Source organism: Lissotriton vulgaris, chromosome 12 (genome assembly GCF_964263255.1).
Source record: "Lissotriton vulgaris chromosome 12, aLisVul1.2, whole genome shotgun sequence".
NCBI classification, from domain to species: Eukaryota; Metazoa; Chordata; class Amphibia; order Caudata; family Salamandridae; genus Lissotriton; species Lissotriton vulgaris.
In genome coordinates, this window is record NC_141700.1 from 730,931,764 (window position 1) to 730,952,776 (window position 21,013).

General features: G+C 43.9%; 2 protein-coding genes across 2 annotated transcripts in view; both read right to left on the minus strand.

Moving 5' to 3' along the window:
* LOC147678411 (uncharacterized) overlaps positions 1–4,019 on the minus strand; it is a 375,737-nt gene extending 371,718 nt beyond the window's left edge. Inside the window, exon 1 of the mRNA XM_086946003.1 lies at positions 3,924–4,019. The gene's annotated coding sequence lies outside the window, so the exon portion shown is untranslated. The remainder of the gene's footprint in view (positions 1–3,923) is intronic.
* Positions 1–6,038, minus strand: part of LOC147678412 (transmembrane protein 272-like) — a 158,734-nt gene extending 152,696 nt beyond the window's left edge. The window contains exons 1-2 of the mRNA XM_086945625.1: positions 6,033–6,038; positions 4,406–4,525 (exon numbers count right to left, since the gene is read on the minus strand). Of these exons, the coding sequence (XP_086801751.1) occupies positions 4,406–4,525; positions 6,033–6,038 (126 nt within the window). The remainder of the gene's footprint in view (positions 1–4,405; positions 4,526–6,032) is intronic.
* Positions 6,039–21,013: the final 14,975 nt, after the last annotated feature.

Genomic DNA, 21,013 nt, shown 5'->3' on the forward strand with positions numbered 1-21,013 from the left:
CACTTAATGCCCTGGTAACAGCACTTTGCATTGTGGATCTCTGAGTTAATACTAACCAAAAAACCAAACCATCTAAACTACAAGTCCCACATTGCAACCTGCTGTTCACTAAACAGCCAGGACTGGTAGGCAGCGGTAGAAGTGGGCGGGGACGGAAGGGCACGGCGTGCCCCTACTTCTAAAAATAATTTCAGCCCGTTCCCCTACTTCTTTCTTTGACAAAAGCCTCCCGGGACGGAGAGAACAGTCCTACTAAAAACGAGAACTTTTTTAGGTTTTGCCTGGCGAAAGATGTATCTTGTTGACCCAAGTTAATGCCCGGCAGCTCCATTGTCTTCAGCCAAGATTCCCAATGTTAGATTTATGTTCTGATTTGTTACCTTTGCTGCAAATTGTAAAGCGCTCTGATATCCTTCGGAATCAAGTTTGCGCTATATAAAACTTTATAAATAAAATAAATAAATCTAGCCACAGCTAGAGAGAGGCAGCTGGGACAAAACTATTCAATACAGAGTCGCTAGTTTACAATAGGTGGGGAGATAACATATAACACTCATCGATAGAATAACGTGAATATGGAGCCCTACTGTGTGTAATAGTCATTGTCGAGTGTGGGAAGCAGCCTCTCTGGGAACCTGTAATGTATAAAAAATCTTGCAGTCAAACTTTCCTGTAGCATTTTGAAAATGTGTTCATGTCACCTTCGCTCATTTAAGGCTACACTGCCATCCGGGACCACAGCACATTTTGTTTAAGGCTTTCAGTCTTGTACACTAGCCATCTTACCATAGTAAGGGTTTGTTTCGGAAAAATAAAAATGTCTCCTACCCACAGGGAGATTTTCCCCTACAAATGGTGGGCAGTGTTATTTTTTCCTGCCGGGCATGGCAGACACTGAGTGGTCTGCCTCAGCAAATCCGCCCCAAGTAGGCAGACCTTTTTAAATGACAATGAATTTTATTTGTGTGTTAATTATCAAAACAGAGTGATGTCACGTGATGTCACTTCCTGTCGTGATCTCACTTCCCGTCGTGATGTCACTTCCCGTCGTGATGTCACTTCCCGTCGTGATGTCACTTCCTGTGACCACGCCTACCTTGGAGAGTCCCCCCACTTCTTTTTTTAGGACTTGTGCCCTGCGCACAGGCTCGGCCACCTAACAGCCTGAGGGGGCATAGTGGCCTGCAGATGCTGTCTCCCGTCCCTCTTCACCCAGTGCCATGCCAGCTCGTGCCACCCTGTGCCGTAGGCCTGGAGGCATACTTGAAGGAGGGAGGGACGAACTGCCATTTGCCATGATGTTTAGGGTTGTAACCTCAATCGATGACATGGTGGCGTTCTCAGTCCTGGGATTGAGTTTGAAATAAATGCATTATGGAAGTCGGGGTCTTGGCTTTCTACTAGTGACTGCTTTGAAATAACATGTTCAATAAATATTTGCAACAGAAAAAGCCCTGGGCTGGAAACATGGTGCCAATGAGTAATGTGGCAGCCTTACGGGATGAGACCCCCTGGCTGTTGTGCCATAGTGCCCATCAATTTGGAGCCAACTCTCCAAAGCGCTAGACCCCAAGTAGAGGGGAAACGCCTGGTCACTGGGGGTGGGCCACAGGAGAAGTAAAGTGTGGCCATCCCAAACACCGCTCATTCACAAAACACCTCCCCTCCGAAGGAAGCGCCCCACCTAGGCAGGGTCAGACAGGAATCCAAAATCAACCCTGGCAAAAAAAAAAAAAACATCAAACCACCCCCACACTGCAGGGGGTCACAAATTCAATGAGAATACACAGGCTTATTTGCACAACTAACCAGTCTCACACCATGCAAGGCCTACATCACTGAACTCCTGACATGACCACTATATAGCCGCTATCATGCAGGACCAACTTGGCCCTAGCATGTACTGTGGGAACTTTTTTCCACTCCTGGGCATCCATGTGACAACCTAATGCGTTCTGGGAGTTGTAGTCATGAGTTGCTCCACTGACCCAATTGGGTGGACTCTAGTGCCAACAGTGATCGAAATAGGGTCCCCTGAGACAGCTTGGACTCATCACCCCATTCCCGCCAAGGAGTGGCTTACTGATGCCTATTTTTCAAGAGTTTGTTGCCTACTGTCTCTGAAGAGACTTGAGAGAGGCTGGAAGCCTCCAGAACACTCTGTTTCTGCAGAGACCTCCCTCAGCTGTCTTTCTGACGTCACGCTCTGCTCGTGGTCACGTGTTTATTCCAAGCATCAATGCTTCAGGACCAGCTGACATTGGAAGCTGGAGCCACAGAGATGAAGTGAGAGATAAGATCCATCAGACAGCCCTCTGGAGAGAGGTGCCTACACATGGCAGGGAGCTGCTGCTTACAAAGGCTTCTGGACGCGTCTTCTGTGCATTACAAGGAGGTTTTGAATGTTGCCTGAAAGTGGCAGGATCTGTGGAACCGGACAGACTTTTTGCAATCGGTTTGTTTTTATGAAATTGGCGAATTAAGGGTTGGGGTGGATTTTTCACAAAACTATTGAATTGTATGAAAGTAAGAGTGCAGTGTGAACTGCATCACAAAAAGAATAGGTTTAATGTAGAATGATACAGGAGGTTATTAAAATATTATCAGTAGGTAACATGATTATTCGATGGTCCTTTTACAGCTATTAATTGTCCTTCGTGTATAAGTAGAACAACAAGTCTAGTTTTTAGGTCTGGCCTTTCTCATTATCCCATTATTTTGCCACAAATTCATGCATAATTCACATACATAGAGGGGCTTTTGGTTAGCACCCCACCCCCGACTGCTCTGATAAAGTGTCATTCACATGTTGGTTCTGCCCACCACAGCATACAGCATGGGGCAATGAGTCTGCCCCCATCATCAACTGGCTACCTTCACTTCCAGTGACCATACAAAGTCCGTGCACACTGACACACCCACTTAAAGGTAGCTCCTTTCTCTTCAGTAACAAAACTGGATCAAATAGTATTTTACGTATTGTTTTTATTAATTCCAAGTATCAGCTATGTATTTTTTTTTACACTTCGGCTGCCCAGAAAATAGTGATACATGTGTCCTTTTAATGTTTCTGTTAAAAGCACTTAGGTGTACTTTGTATCACTGGAGGTGCGCGTGATTGGAGTCCTTGGTTAGCTGGTGATGCTACAAATATTAAACACCCCGTCAGCCTGCCAAGGCCAGGTTTACTGGCTTTGCCAGTGCTTGTTCACCTTGTACTCTGCTACTTGTAGTTCTGCATTTATTATAGGAAAACCGATAGAATGGAATGCAAGGGAAGAAATGAGAAGGGTTGACCTTCGCACGCCTGTCACACAGCTGTGCTCCCTTGTGTTGTAAGAAGTATATCTTTTTGCTTGGTCACAACTGTCATTTTTCAAAAAAAAAAAAAAAAAAAAGGGTTTTAAGACGACAGCCTCATTATGGAGTCCTTTTAGCACCCAGTGCGGTAATGCAGCGCCTTCGAATCTGGACACAGTGTGTGATCCTGGGCGCGGTATTACCGACCCCTGGTGAGAACCTGATGAACCGGGAAGGGCCTTCCGGGTTCTTCAGTGCCTCACCAGGGGTCGGTAATAAGGCCGAGGGGTAGTGGCACACCCATTTGTATACATTTCCACCTATTCCTGGTCCCTTTTTCTGAAAAACATTCACCAGCTGAAGCGGATTACCTCCCATCTCCTAACGAGGCCCAAAGAAGAAAGTTAGTCGAAATGTCCCGTGATAGGCGCGCGCGGGAAGTCTAACTCGTCACTTCTATTTACGGGATTTGTAATCCGTGTTAGAAATGAAAATGCAGATACTCACCCGACAGTACCTGCTAGTAAGCTCCCTCGGTGCCGCCTCTGGCCCCTTAGATGCTAGCCTGGACCACTGTAGCGCCTTCCTCTCTCCCTGTCCCCCACTAGGTGCTGCGCACTTACACGTCAGTAGCAGCAGAGATAGCACTCAAGCTGGAGAGACTGCGCCGAAACTCGTCGACAGCACCGGGTCTCCAGGGGCCGCCGCTGCCTTCTCTGTGGTTGTTGATGTCTAGGGGGCGGCCCTCTCAGCCTCCTGCTTTTTAAAGCAGCCGCGACCCTTCCCCGCACCACCTGCTGCGCACCGTCTAATGATGGAGCCCTGGCGCTTCCTGCCAGAGCCAGAGGCCCTGGTGTGTTGACACACTCGGCCCCAGGCCCTGTTCGTGGTGAGAGGATGTGGCCCATCGGCTTAAGCTGCCGACTCTGGTGCTGAAACCAGGGTTCGAGCCTCGAGGTCGCTTCCACATCCTGTGATTCGGGGCAAATCACTTAATCTCCCAGTGCCTGAATGTGTAATGTAAATACAGGGTCGAGTTCGCGCTATATAAAATATGCACAAAAAACAGTACTCGAGCCGGCAATTGGTTTGAGAGTTAATGCACCTGCTGCTGCAGCTCAGGTCGGTGTGTGCGGTCCGCAGCTCGGTCACCGGTCACCGCCAGGATACGGTACGTCCTCAGCATTAAAGGCCGCTTGGTTTTGGCCAAAGTCAGTGGCCACCCCTGTCAGAAATAGGTGGAAAGAAGGTAAATCGTTTTTCTTTCTATAACAGGGTTGCTTTTTAAGGCATTCCAATTGAAGGAGTGAGGAGGGAGGGCCGAGCCTTTTGAGGCTGTTCCTGAAGCACTTTATCGCACATGGGAGGAGAGGTGGGTGTGGCCAGAGATTCTGGCTTTGGATCTGGGAAATCAGGCTCGAGTCTCGGCGTGCACTCAGCATCATGTGATTCTGGGCAAATCAGGTACATTAAAAGCACAAACATTGGTATAGCCAATATGTCTCCCCTTTGGGTCCTTAAGTGTTTAGCCATGCATCACGTTATCGTGGGTGCTGGGCCGCCAGCGATGTGAGAGCTATACAAATACTGCACACTGCGGTATGCACTCTGATTCAGGAATACATGCCTGCCTCAGGAAATATTTATGGACACGTTCCAAGACGTTTTAACGCACAGACAGAAAGACAGGTGCCTTGATGCAAGTCAAAGCACTATCACCTTCTGTGTGCGGCCATCTTGAAGCTGCTTCGTTGATAAATGTTACAAAAATGGAGCATGTACTAATACAGCATAGAAAAAAGCAACAAAAGGAACCAGATGCTAAGAGTGCGTCAAACTGGAATAATGAGTGACTGAGGAGTGAAGAAGTTAGAGCAATGGACAAACTGACAACGCAGTACTTTTTCCTTTAAAGATTCCCAAAGTAGTTTGCATGGGGAAGGGGTGTGTGTGTGTGTGTGTGTGTGTGCTGGGTAGCACTTCATGTGGTTTGGAGCATAAAAACGAATCACTTGCAAACAGTACACCGTTACCTTGCCAATAAAAAGAAAGTTTGTTTACACATTACCAACACGCATTCACTTGGCATAACCCATTCACACACGCTACCTTCATAATGAATAAAAGGAAGTTTGTTCACCTGATACCAAAACGCAATCACTTTGCTCTTGGATTTAAAGTAAAAAATACAATCATTTACAAATATGCACACACACATGCTGCAGGCAACGGTAAAAGCAGGCAAAAAAGAAAGAAAGAAATAATTCCCCAAAATGAACACAAACACTAAAGCGTAAAGATTCCAGTAATTGGTTGGTGCTCCAGGGGAGGAAATATAACACAAAAAGGAGGGGTAGATAGAAAGTATTAACCACTAGAAAGTCCACATTTTTAAAGGACAATTGAATTAACGAACGAAAAGGCAGTGGGCAGGCTGTAAACCCACAAAGTGTATACAACATGTCTGGAAGAGACAGCACAAGCACTGCCTATGATGGACCTAAAAATGGCTCTATACTATCAATAATTTTTTTAAATAAAAAAAGTCCTCTAGCTATATGGGGCAGGTCTACTGCATCTCAGCTGCGGCCCGTGCAGGTTAGAGCGGTGGGGCCAGGTTGGTGGGGGATTTGAAAGACGACCTTGAAGGAAAATTAAATAAATAATTTATCTTCCTTCCTCGTCGTCTGTCGGAATCCCCCCGTGCGGCCCCACCACCCTACCGCTCTTACCTGCATGGCCGCGGCTGCTGCAGCCTAAACAAACCAAAGTGCCTGCCTGCAGTATTTTTACAGACCTTCTACTCGCCCGGTCTCCTCCTGGACAGGTCAAGTCACCATGTACTCAAATTTCCCCCATTGCTCTATGTGCATCTCACAATGGAGGATAATGCTCTAACAATGGATGCGATCCCCAGTTGTGAGGTTCACAAACATCACATATACGCTATTTACTGCAACTTCAATTTTCCTTAAAGATGTGTTTTGCCTATGTGGCTCCTGGCACTTTTACTCAGTTATCACACTGACACTTTCTTCTCCTTTTATTTTGTTAAGCTACTTGGAGCAGAAGTTTTCTTGCAAATAAACAAGAAACAGGGAAACCAGGCTGTTTCTGCCATATGCATCTGTATGTTTTTTTTAAATCACTTGGAGCTATTAGTATGTATCTTCTTTTCTATAAACATCTTCTAATGTGCTAAAATGGCCTTGTTAGTTTACTTGTTTTTTTTGTCTTTACCTAGGCTGCAAAGCACAATAGGGAATTGCCTTGTTGCCACTTTCGTCTTGAGTTGACAACAGAAACGTTTCTAAGAGGAAGCTCCTATGTCATCATTTGACATTTGTTCTATATACAGGAGCCTGGGCAACATTTATGAACGCCTTGAAAGTTATCCTGAACGCGTCATCACACATCAAGTTTTGACGATAACTGTTGTTCTTAAGTAGTCTTCCAAGTTACTTTGCTCTTATTGGGTCTTGGCTAAGGTTTTACACGATAAATGTTGCTTAATGAATGAGCAAGTGGTCAGTACCTTGGTGATTGGGCTTGTCGTTTTGATCAAACAAATTTCTCATTTTTTCCATCACTTGGGCCTCTCTCTATGCATCCACCTCAGTGTTGCTTTTACTGAGTCACACCAGACTACTTTTTTAGTTGCTCTGGTCTCTTTCACAATGTATTTCCCTTTTGTTTGTCCTTCCCCTTTCCTCCTTTTTCACTACTAGAAATGTTTTAAAATTATATAGTTAGCTTTCTTCATTTTTTCTGTAATATATGACATTAAACTTAAATTAGGTTTACTATTTTGTTAAACAACCTTGAAAAAGTAGTCTCAAGAAGAAAAACCTGTTGGCTTTCTTGTTTTCTGTCTCCACGGGTTAACATTGAAGAACACTTAAGAATAAAATATTTTTGCCTATACATCAGGCGGGCAACTAGAGCCAAATTTTGGGGGGGCTGAAAAATATTTTGAGGGGGGGGGGGCTAATTCTTCCAACCACAGACAGAGTGGCTGTAAGAACGGGTGAACACACAACAAAAGCCTCATTTACAATTAATGGTCTTTTAAAGACCTGTTAAATACTCGGGTGCGGCTGCACTTAGATCGTCGCCAGCCCGCGGAGACATGTCAGCCCAGGCTGACACACATGACGGGGGAGGGGGGGACTGAAGCCCCATGAGCCCAATGGGTGTTGCGTGCCTGCTACACATACTATTGGATTTGTATTAGTATTGTTTATTGAACTGTCGCCTCACTGGAGTCACTTATGTAACTTGATTGGGTTGTGCTGTGTCAACCAAAACATTTTTTTCATACTGTTTGTATTTGGGCATCTTAAATACTTAATAACATTGTGGATGGCACAGTGTTTGACATTGAGCACGCTGGACAATATACTCTTTATTTACTAAACTTTGGGGCAAAACATACACAGAGGTGCTGGCTGTAGTGTACCACTCGCTCTAACAAAAGAGAGGGACCCAAAACAATCCAAAGGGGTAGGGTACCAGAAGACAGAACTGTCAATAAAGTTTCCCCTTTGGGTGAACTTGAAAGTAAACCACAGTTTTACACTAAGCATAAAAATAATTCACACAATTTCACAAACTAGGAGCAGCTAATGATAAACATGAAACGGTCATACAAAAAACATGTACATTTTATTTTGGTAAATTTAAAATCAATTTAAAAAAACAGAACATTGTGACACATCATAAATTCATTACACATAAAATGGGACAATACATAAGGAAAATAATTGCAATTTAAAAGGGGAGAAAAAGACACCAGTTCCAAATAAATTGATGAATATTACTCCAGATTGTACATTCAATTTCGCAATACAGGAGTTTCTTATTTCTATCACTTAGTGTTTCTCCACCACTGACATCAAGTATTATATATATTATGAAAAGCATTGACTGGTGCCTAAACAATAATTATTTTGCATTTTCCAAGAAGATATACAGACAATGTAGGGGCGTAGCGATGGGGTCTTGCTTCTCCCCCAGCTATGCCTGTTTAGTGGTTGGCTGGTGGGAGGAGCAGACACTGAGAAAGGAACTGTCGTCAAAATATGGTAACAATATAATAATTTGGTTGCGTTTTATAGACGACGTCTTTTTGTTGTGGAAAGGGGACAATGAAAGTGCAAATGCTTTTTTACAGGACCTTAATGTGAACAAAATGAATCTGAATTTTACTTCAAACATGAGTTGTAATGAGGTTAAATTTTTGGACACAGAAGTCTATGTTGAAAATGGTGAGTTACAAACTACATTACATAGAAAAACAACAGGCGGTAACTCGGCGTTACATGCCTCTAGTGCCCACCCCAGACACTTAATTGACAGCATTCCCTATGGTAAGCTTCTCAGAATAAAACGCATATGTAGTGATGAGAAACAACAGACTATGTGCATGCGAGAAGCTGTGGAGAGATTCCGTAGGAGAGGCTACACCACAACAATTCTACAAAAGGCTTTGGACAAAGCCAATAGTAGATCTAGGGAATCATTGTTATCAAATACAGAAGAAAACACCCTGCAGGAAAGTGAGGACACTCCTAATACACCCAGGCTGATATTAACCTACAACAACCAGCATCGCCAAATTCGATCAATAATTAATCGAAATTGGGCGATAGTGCAGACAGATGCAGTCATGACACCAGAATTGCCTCAAAAACCCATAATAACTTTCCGGAGAGGCATTTCGATGAAAAGTGAAATAGCCAAAAGCGTCCCAGACCTTAGTACCAGAAAGAAGAGCACTCTTTGGTTACCGGATAAACAAGGTTTTTTAAATGCTCATCCTGTCGGGCTTGTAAATTTGGTATAACCACCAAAAAATACACCACACCCTTCAGCCCGAGGGAATTCAAAATTCAGGGATGCTATGACTGCAAGACCGAATATGCAGTTTACATTCTGACGTGTACTTGCGGGCTCAGATATGTGGGCAGTACCAAGCAGCAAGTACACGTCAGAATTCTGCAACATCTGCGTGCTATCGTAAATAACGATAGCACGTATCCTGTCGCAAGACACTTTAAGGCAGTCCACCAAAACAACCTAGCGGACTTAAAATATTTTGTCATCGGAGCAGTGAATGAGAATCCGCGTGGTGGAAATAGAGAGAAATGCCTTAGGCAGCTGGAATCTAAATTCATTGTAGAATTAGACAGTAGACAGCCCAATGGTTTAAATAACACGGAGGACTTACATCATTTCCTTTAAGAGCTCATTCATTTGGTTAAGATGTCTCCGATAAGGTACCTTTAAACTTTTGTTTCTTGTTTTGAAGTCCAATAATTTCACTGCGGCCCCAGTGCCTTTTCCATTTATCTCAATTTTGGTTTTAGTCTTTCACATTATAAGTATAAATTATTTTTATCTTATAATTTTTAAAAACACGAATCTTGTTAATATCAAGCTTCTTTCCTTATAAAAATGAGCACCAACATTACAGATTGGGAAAATGTCACTGTAACTATTAGCACTTTATTTGAAGAAATACTCTTATGCTGCTATAATAACATAGTTTGCACTCAATTTGTATTTTGCACATTTGCTCTATTTTGCACAATTTTTTATCTTGACTAGTTCAAGAGTAATGAGGTTAGGTCCCTATGAAATCTTGGAATTCATTCCGATATATATGTGTAGCCATCTGTGAAGTACCAATATTTTTATAGCATATTTCTATTTTTATATTGTATATAACATGCATATTTATTATGTATATATATATTTTTTTAAGAAAAAGAGAGAGATATATATATTTTTGTATGTTATGGGTACATTCATAAAAATCAACTGAATTATACACAAAAAAGTGGCCTAATTGTAAAGTATGATATGCTTTGTGCTGACACATCAACACATCTGTGCATTATGTTTTAATTTTTTATCATCAATGAACCGGCTGTTATATTGTTTTGAATTCAACATGCAATGTAATTGATTTGGGGGTTTGATTTATAACTACAAGACCCAGCATGCACATGTATGTAGTATTTCTTCTATTTTTAGTACTTTGATGAGGTGAAAGCATCACACCAAAAAATGTATAAAAACTAAAAGCGGACCATCTGTTTGTCAATTGAGAAAGAATACGGAGGTATTCGAAACGCGTCTGACAACATTTGTAAAATAAAGACCTGCAAATCCACGAAAATTGGAGTCTGTAATTCGTTCCTTTGGCTGTGTTCCGGCTGGGCACTGCAGAGGGGATTCGAAGATATCGTCATATATATATATATATATATATATATATATATATATATATATATATATATATATATATATATATATATATATATATATATATATATATTACCTACTGGCGGTCGCCAGTAGGTAGTTATAGTTAGGATTTTTTTCAATGTTAAATCTCAAAATTCTATTTGGAATAACTTTGGCGCCGGTTGACGAATCTGCCTGAAAATTTCCTCAAAATGGCCTCGCGGCGCTCCGCTCCTTCCCTGAAAGTTTGGGGGGGATTTGTCAAGCGGGGGCCAAGATAAAAGGGGGGTCCCAAAACGCGTTTTCCCCATGTTAATTTCCATAGGGCGGTCGATTTCACTTTTAGCCCGAACGGCTGAATGGATTTCCACCAAACTTGGCAAAATTGTAGGGACTGGTAGCCCGATGTGCCTTTGCTATGTCTCAAGATATGTGCTCCACTGGATTTTGAGTAATTTAGGTTAAAAAAAAATATATATATCTATAGCAGCGCACCGGTACGCGCACCGGTGCGCGTACCGTGCGCACCACGCGACTTGCGTGAGGAAAGCTGATTGGCTCTCGGGTGTCTGTAAACATTCGAAACAGTCCGGAGCGGCCGCCATCTTGTGTCTCGGTAAAATCGAGACACAAGAGGTGGCAAAAACAAAGGGGGAAATGACCATAAGGGGGCTGAGGAGACCCCCCTGACCCCCTAGGTTTGGTGTGGGGGCTAAAAGAAGGGCCCGCGGGGCAAAAAAACATTTTTTTTTTCGATTTTCACGGGGGGAGCGCCCGGTACGCGCACCGGGGAGCGCACCGGGGCGCTCACCGGTACACGCACCGGGGCGCTCACCGGTACACGCACCGGGAGCGCACCAGAGTGAAATATTAAAAAAAAAGAGTATACTTTTTTAAAACAAAAATATTATCCTAATATACAATATAGGATTCATTACCTTTCTAAGCTATAGATATTTGCGAAAAAATAACCTTAGAAATTCAGTAAAAAACACAAGAAGCCCTATAAAAAGATACGAATTAGCAGTTAAAATAAACCTATGAAATTCACAGGAAAAACCATAGGTTGCACACCAGTTAAAGTTAGGAATTAGCATTTAAAAAACCTATGAAATTCACTGAAAAACCATAGGTTTCATACCAGTTATAGTTAGGAATTAGCATTTAAAAAACCTAAGAAATTCACTGAAAAAACCATAGGTTTCACACCAGTTATAGTTAGGAAATAACATTTAAAAAACCTATTAAATTCACTGAAAAAACCATAGGTTTGACACCAGTTATAGTTAGCTGGAAATTATACTGACATAAAACCATTGAAATTCCCATGTTATAGTTAGTTGGACTCACTATAACTTGCGCGTGTAATGCACTGCTGATGACATCACATATTACATCACTCATGACATGGTCAGTGACATCACTCATGACATCACTGATGACACCATCCTTGTGACAGAGAGACTGACCTCCTTTCACTGTAAAGTAACACTTGAAACACATATTCAAAAATAGAAACTAACATTTTCAAAAAAGTGGATATACCCATACCAGTTACAACAACCAATTCTGTAATTCCACCATCTATATAGACATCCACTCATTCAGCAACAGTTTATATAGTCACTCGTACATATACTCACTCATCATATGTAGTAATACACCTATACATCTTGTTATACACCGACAGACATCCAAAAGTAACTCACACACATATTCACACATGCAAATAAACTAATAAACATCCATTTATTTACATATACAGATATACACACACTACCACCTTACTTCTAAGGAAACTTACACATACTTACTCTCTTAAACAATCATTTATAGAAACACATACTTAATTAAACAGGAACTCTTTCAATCTCTCACTCTCACATATACTCACTTATATACATCAATACTCACATATACTAGATTAAAACATATGTAGTTACTGAGAAAGACACTAGTGAGGCAGGCATTCACTCACTAACACACACATATACACACTCATCCACCCATACAGTCCTGCACATATGCTGTCTTCAAAAAACATACAAACAGTGAATCAGTCATTGATGCATCTATATGCTAAGTAACACCCCCATCAAACCATACAGACACTAATACATATATATAAATATTTAAACATTACTCACTAATATATGTTTTCACTAAGAAACACTTAATAAGCCAGTTAACCAATCAATTTTTATAAAAAAACATCCATTTAGACACTTATTTAAACATTTATTCTTTCATCAACTTTTACATATACATATATAAAACAAAATTAATTTTAAAGAAAGACATACATTCACTGGATGGTGTCATCAGTGATGTCATGAGTGATGTCACTGACCATGTCATGAGTGATGTAATATGTGATGTCATCAGCAGTGCATTACACGCGCAAGTTATAGTGAGTCCAACTAACTATAACGTGGGAATTTCAATGGTTTTATGTCAGTATAATTTCCAGCTAACTATAACTGGTGTCAAACCTATGGTTTTTTCAGTGAATTTAATAGGTTTTTCCTAACTATAACTGGTGTGAAACCTATGGTTTTTTCAGTGAATTTCTTAGGTTTTTTAAATGCTAATTCCTAACTATAACTGGTATGAAACCTATGGTTTTTTCAGTGAATATATATATATATATATATATATATATATATATATATATATCGAACAGCGACCACTCCAGGTAAGAAGAGATCAGAGGACACAGCGGGGTCTGTTGGAAGCTTCACATTTAATAATTGCGGACATAATGCATTTCGGCACAGGAGTGCCTTCCTCAGACGTCCATAGCAAAGTTGGAACTGCACCACCCCTTCATGATTGACGCTGCAGCCTTTGTATATAGGAAGTCAGCTACTCCTCCAAATCGCCTGCAGCTGTGGTGTTGTGCGTGAGAACTACAGCTCCCATTATGCAACTGTTCGGTAAGTACCGTGGTGGAGTGGGGTTTAGGAAGTCCTCGGTGAGTTCATGAAAATTAAAATTATTGGAGTCTTCCTCGGGTCCCCGGTCGTTCTGCCACCGTCCTTCAGGATGAGCAAAACCATGCAGCTCGGATGCCGTGACCCTGCTGCCACGTGAAGTCACGAGCCGCTCGTGCGGTGGCCACAGGTCAGCCTGAAGTCTTGTGGCGGGACTGCGACATACCGATAACTCGGTGAAAGGAAAAAGCCCAGCGTTGCCACTGGAACCAGCAAAGACGCAGCCCTGCTTGTAGAACGGGTCCTCCAAACGCGGTTGCCAGCTACCGCGTGAAATATCGAACAGCGACCACTCCAGGTAAGAAGAGATCAGAGGACACAGCGGGGTCTGTTGGAAGCTTCACATTTAATAATTGCGGACATAATGCATTTCGGCACAGGAGTGCCTTCCTCAGACGTCCATAGCAAAGTTGGAACTGCACCACCCCTTCATGATTGACGCTGCAGCCTTTGTATACAGGAAGTCAGCTACTCCTCCAAATCGCCTGCAGCTGTGGTGTTGTGCGTGAGAACCACAGCTCCCCTAATGCAACAGTTCGGTAAGTACCGTGGTGGAGTGGGGTTTAGGAAGTCCTCGGTGAGTTCATGAAAATTAAAATTATTGGAGTCTTCCTCGGGTCCCCGGTCGTTCTGCCACCGTCCTTCAGGATGAGCAAAACCATGCAGCTCGGATGCCGTGACCCTGCTGCCACGTGAAGTCACCCGAGGAAGACTCCAATAATTTTAATGCAACCAGTAGAAGAGAGGCTAGTTCTTGGAAGTTAGAGGTAGGTTAGAAGGTAAATAATAAGATATACAGACGAGAGAGTTGAGTAGGGAGTATTCAGATAGTAATAATTTCTTCCTCTTCAGGTTCGCAACCAAACAGTCTGCAGGACGGACTAGATGATCAGGACCATCCAAGACAGTCTCTTCTCTTCTCTGTGCGTTATTTTATCTAATATCCCCTTCCCCCCAAGATAATTATTTAGAGACTCGTATTAATCGAGCTCTGGGTTGTTGTCAGGGTAGATTTGGGACAAGGCATCTCTGTTCCTGTGCGGCCAAGCAATCGAGCATTCTCAGATCTGACACACAACCATAGCCACACACACAACCACATGCACAACCACACGCACAACCACACACACAACCACACAAACACAACCCGACACTCAACCACACACGCAACCACAGCTACACACACAACCCCACACACACAGCCACACACACACACACAACAACCACACACTCACACACAACAACCACACAACCACACACACACACATAACCACAATCACACACACAACCATATCCACACACACAATCACACACACAACCACACGCACAAACACATGCTCAACCACACACACAACCACACACATACAACCACACACAACCACCCAACCAAACACACAACCACACACACACACACAACCACACACACAAACACATACAACCACACACACACAACCAAACACACACAACCACACACAAAACCACAGACACATAACCACACACACCCAAACACACACACAAACAAAACCACTCAAACAACCACACACACAACCACACACACAAACACAACCACACACACAACCACACGCACATACAACCACACCCAACCACACACGCAACCACAACCCACAACCACACAACCAACCACACCCACAAAAACACACACACACACACAATCACACACACAGCCACACACAACCACACACAAACACAAACACAACCACACACACAACCACACACAAAACCACACAACCACACACACAACCACACAACACACAACCACACAAACAACCACAACCATACACACAAACACACAACCATGCACACAACCACACACACAACCACACACACACACACAACCACAACCACACACACAACCACACACGTACACACAACCACACACAAAACCACACACACAACCATAACCACACACACACACAACGACACACACAACCACACACAACCACACACAACCACGCACACACAACCACACACCCAATTCCATTCAATAACTTTATGCGGTTATTATGCAGAAAAATAACCATACAAGTACAATTAATATATCACAATTTCAGAATTAAAAAAAATATAGAAACAATCATGGTACATTATAAATTAACTGATTAAAATTTCATACATAAATTGATTTCAGTGATCTAAAAACATTCTTTACAAACACAGAAACAGATGCAACAGTTAAAATATTATCTAGTTTTTGGATGGCTAAAAAGGCAGGATGACATTGCCTTAGTTCCATACTCAATAATGGTACAATCCATCTTGTCCTAGGAATAGTGTAAAATTTACAAAATACCAAGATATGCATATCCGATTGGCTGGACAAATCATCGCATGGACATTTACACAATTGTCTTGCCCAGTCATTCATCTTGGGGAAGCTTAGGAATCTAAATAAAATATTTAGCCTAAACCGCGTTAAAAGAAACCTTTCAAAATCCCTCATGTGCAGCTTGACATACGGTTGAATATTAAAAGTAGTCATTGTTAAATGGTAAGCCACCACAGAAATCCTTGTCATCTCTGTATTCCTTCTATATTCTCCCAGAGACGACATGCAAAGATTTTTAAGTTCCTTTCTGGAGACCTGGCACATAGATAAGGGATCACTATAATATTCTTGGTGGCCTATTTGTGTATGAAATGTATTTACGTAATATAACCATCTTATCTTGCTAACATTATCAAGACTCATCGCGTCCTTCAAAACCAGACGGTTAAAAACACATTCCTCAGTAGTCCATACCCTGTGCCACAAAAGAACCGGTTGTACCATCATAACATCTTCTAAATACAGTTGTCTAAGTTCAGCATGGCAAATGTACGTGAAGACACTATCCGGGACTGCTAAAAGATACCTCATGAAGCCGTTTTCTGCCACCTGTAGCGTTTTTACATTTACATATCCCCATATTCCAGCACCATAAGTTGCAATTGCTACACATGTTGCTCTATAAACGCATAAACGTTCCCCAATCGGTCATCTGCCCATTTTTCTACTAAAATTAGTCAAGGCTATTAAGGATTTACAGAACAGCAACCTTCTTGATTTTATTGCGTTAATCCACGATCCGGACTGATCAAACAGTATTCCCAAATAAGGAAAAGTGGGGGTAAAATCCAGTGGTTTCGAGTTAATGTACATTACTTTTTTCTTTTTAACTGCACCAATACCACAGTTCATACAGACGTTTTTGTACAATTGATTCTCAAATTCAAATTTGTCATGAATTGTGAGAATGATGTAACCATCCTTTGCATGGCCACGGGTGTCCGGGCCATCAGGACCGTGCCATCCACGTATAGGAGTGCAGGGACAGATCTACCAGCTATCATGGGCATGTCCCTGCACTCCTGTAACAGTGTTCTTTCTAGGTCATTAATATATATTGTGAACAAGAAGGGGCAAGAATGCATCCTTGCCGCACTCCTCTTGCAATACTAACAGCCTAGTACACTCCCTATTCTTAGCTAATCTAACTTTACCCCTTGCCCCCGAATAAAGCTCCCTAAGAAAAATAATGATATTTTCCTCTATTCCTAATTTTTACAGGATCAACCATAATTTGCTGTGGGTAACGCAATCAAAGGCTGATGTTAAGTTGACAAAGGTTAAAAATGTACAGCCTCCCTTGGCTTTACTATATTTTTCTAAAAGAATATATAAATTAAGGCCCTGGTCAACGGTGCCAAGGCCCTTCCTAAATCCATACTGAAGATCACTAATTATCGAGTGCTCTTAAGCCCATGATTGTAATCTATTTAAAATCACACAACCGATATTCTTAATTGTGGAGTCTAATAACGATATAGGGCGATAGCACGAACAAGTTGTTCTATCCACCTTTTGGAAAGGGGCGACCAACTTGGTCCCCCCGAACGTATGGCTGAGTGCCTCGATCCCCCCGGGAAGCCATTTTTGGGCGGGAGGCGCGTCTCGGCTGGTATGCCCGAAGCGGCGTAGCCGGGGCGCGCCTGTTCCCGCCCTGGAGTGGGCTGGCCTAGACACTGACTCAGCCAGCCACGCCCTCGGGGCAGGCAGGGGCGGGTATACGCCCGCCCTGAAGACGGATAAAAAGGGACGCAAGACCAGAAGACATCCTCTTGTTCTTGTGCTCTGAAGCTGCACCTCCTCGCTGCACGTGAGCTCGGGACAGAACGAAGAGCCAATTTTTGAGCGTTTTAATCTCTCTTTTTGTCTTCTAGATACTTCGTCTGAAAAGATGCCCAAGAAAGGCGCGAAGAGAATGTCGACTGAGCAGTTGGTTCGGGCCCTCATGAAGGACATGTCCGAAATTAAGAAACGGTTGGCGGAGCGAGACGGCGAGGAGGGATCGGGGCGTCCACCGGCCGGAGGGAAGCCAAAGAGGCCGAGAAGGGGGCCGGTCGGGGGAGACGTCCCGGTTCCCTGTTCCCCGCTCGAGGCGCCAGCCCCGGTACCGGCCCCAGTACCGAAGGAGGGGAATCCGATCCCCGTAGTAGTCACCCCGACATCCGCTGAAGATATGCCTCCCGAGTTGGCGGCACAGTTAGCGGCGTGGTTGGGGGACAGTAGCGAGGGCGCCACGGCTGCCGAGGCGCAAGCACTCATTAAACAGTTGCGCGAGAAACGTGATACAGCCAAGGTGCCCGCGTCGGATGCGGTGATAGACAAGCCACGAGTGGCGGAGGCAGCGTCCGGTGCAGGTAAGCGGCCATTGCCGATTGCAAGGGATGAGTCAACACCCTCTCGTAGAGAAAAGTTGGGGCAACATGTTCCTTTGGCAATAAAGGAAAAGATTTGGGCGGGGGAATACGTAAACATTTTCTCCTTGCTCGTTGATCATTATGAAGTTGAAACTGTTAAAGGCCAAAAGGATCTGATGCATCCAAGTGTTTGGCGCGCAAAAATGGCCGCCTTTAAAGTGAATGAGAATATTGGCAACTGGGGTAATGCTTGGGGAATTTTTACGTCAATTTTGGGGGAACGTAGGCCTGAATTGCTCCCTGAATTTCCAGTATATCAGTCACGAATTATGGGGTACTCGACATCGCACCAAGGTAACCAATGGTTCTGTTATGACAACCTTTTCAGGAAAGCGATGGAGCATAACAAAAGTTTAACCTGGGACTGTTACGATTCTTTGACATGGAATAAAATGAAAGAGTCGGGGATGTTGAAAGTGCCGTTGGTGGGGAGTACTGTTGGTGAGTCCTCCCGCCAAAATGGGGGGACCCCCTTTCGGTCGGGTACGGGTACAGACGATTACCCGAGACCCGCCGGCAATACAGGGAAGAGGGGTTTCTGTTTCAATTTCAACAAAAGTAAATGTACTAGGCCCCCGGGATCTTGTAAATTCAAACACGAATGTAGTGGTTGTGGGGCATCCCATCCTGAGTCCTCGTGCAGAGCCAAATCGGGTGAAAATGGGGGTAGAGGGGGCGCCAAACAGGTCTAATATAGTCCGAGGGGCGCCTTTACCAACCCCGATTGATACCCTGGCAATGATTCCTTGGCTCAGCGAATACCCGGATCGTACTTCTGCTGGGGTGCTACGAAACGGTTTTTCATATGGTTTCCGCATCCCGGTGGGGAACTTTCAGGGTGTCGGGACGTGCAAAAACCAACTTTCCGTCTTGCAGCATACCACTGTAGTGCAGGATAAGATCCAGAAAGAGATTACCCGAGGTCGGGTTGCCGGCCCGTTTAGTGTTCCCCCGGTAAAGAATTTTGTTTGTTCACCTTTAGGGGTGGTCCCCAAGAAGGACCCAGGTGAGTTTCGATTGATTCACAATTTATCAGCGCCTCATGGCCTTTCTGTAAACGACGCAATTGATCCAGAGATATGTTCGGTGCGGTACGCATCATTCGATGAGGCCGTAGCCATTTTGAATCGCCTGGGGCCCGGGACGCTGATGGCGAAATCAGATATCGAGTCAGCGTTCCGTTTGCTCCCGGTATACCCGGAAGACCAACGTCTTTTGGGATTCATGTTCCAAGGTTCGTATTACATGGATAGGTGTATGCCGATGGGGTGCTCTATATCTTGTGCATATTTCGAGAAATTCAGTAGTTTTCTACAATGGGTTTACACGAAGAAAACGGGTACAGAATGTCCTTCTACGGAAGGGGCGGTCTCTGTATTGACCAGTTTCAACCATTCTTTGAGGGTTTGTTAGGGCGGACGAGGTCACCGCCGTCTATAGTCATAGTACATTTAGGGGGCAATGATTTGGTCACCACCGGTAGACGACTTCTCCTGGAGGCAATGCTTTCCACTGTAAGTTGGTTGGCGAGGAGAGTTCCGGGGTGCATAATTGGGTGGTCTCATATGATCCCACGAAAAGTGTGGCGGGGGGCTGTTTCGATTCCTGCTTTGAACCATTCTGTTAGAAAACTTAATAACAAAGTGAGTAGGTTGTTTCGTTCCAGGACATTGCATTCTATCTCGCACGGTTGTATTAATGATGACAGTATGTATCTAAGGGATGGTGTGCATTTGTCTCGGGTGGGGAATGAGTTACTCATAGGAGACTTCTTAGCATGGTTAAAAACGTTGAAACATGACCTGTAGCTAGGAGTTTTGTGGGGGGCCCAGATAGCCGGTCAACTATCCGGGCCTGTGGCGGTAAGGTCATGATCGGTGAGCACTAATTAGTAGATCCCTATGAGTGGGCGTCACCCAACACGGATGGGAGCGCTCGGGAGAGGTGGCCATTGGCCCCTCAATGGGGAGGCGGTCCCTTCTAAGGATGGGTCGCCGGAAGTAAAGGAAAGGCGGTCAAGGCCCCTTCCTTTGTAGGAGGGGTTACAGCCCCCTCCTGGGGAATTTCCCGGGGCCAGTGACATCTGCGACGGCAGATGCGGTAAGTTGTGTGGGGTTGGGATAAGGTCTACGGTACCTTCTAGATACCTCACACGAGTATTCGAACGACCTTTAACTGGCGTCGAGTCTTTAGGTGCCCCCGTCAAGTCAAGGGAAATTGGTAATAGTTGCACTTGAGGTACGCCTCCGTGCTGTCGCCCAGCCCAAGTGGGAGGGGTAAGTCTGGTTAGGGATCTTGACACCGGTTATGACCTTACCGTTGGCCCTTAAACGTTAGGTTGTACAATTTCAATTTGTCAAGAAATGTTTTGTAGGATGCTAGTTCGGCTAGGAGAACCTCTGTATTAGAGAATCTGTTAAGGTTAGCCAAACATCGCAATATGGTAATGAAATTGTACATAACATGAAACGTTTAATGTTTTAAATTTTGTTTTAATAAATACGGCCGGGATGGTCACTCCATCCCACTTCCAAAAACTCAAGAACTGTTTCCGGTTTCCCTCCTTTGGGGATTGTGTTGAGAGGGGGTGGCGGGTATCTCGGCCATATGGAAAGGGGCGACCAACTTGGTCCCCCCGAACGTATGGCTGAGTGCCTCGATCCCCCCGGGAAGCCATTTTTGGGCGGGAGGCGCGTCTCGGCTGGTAT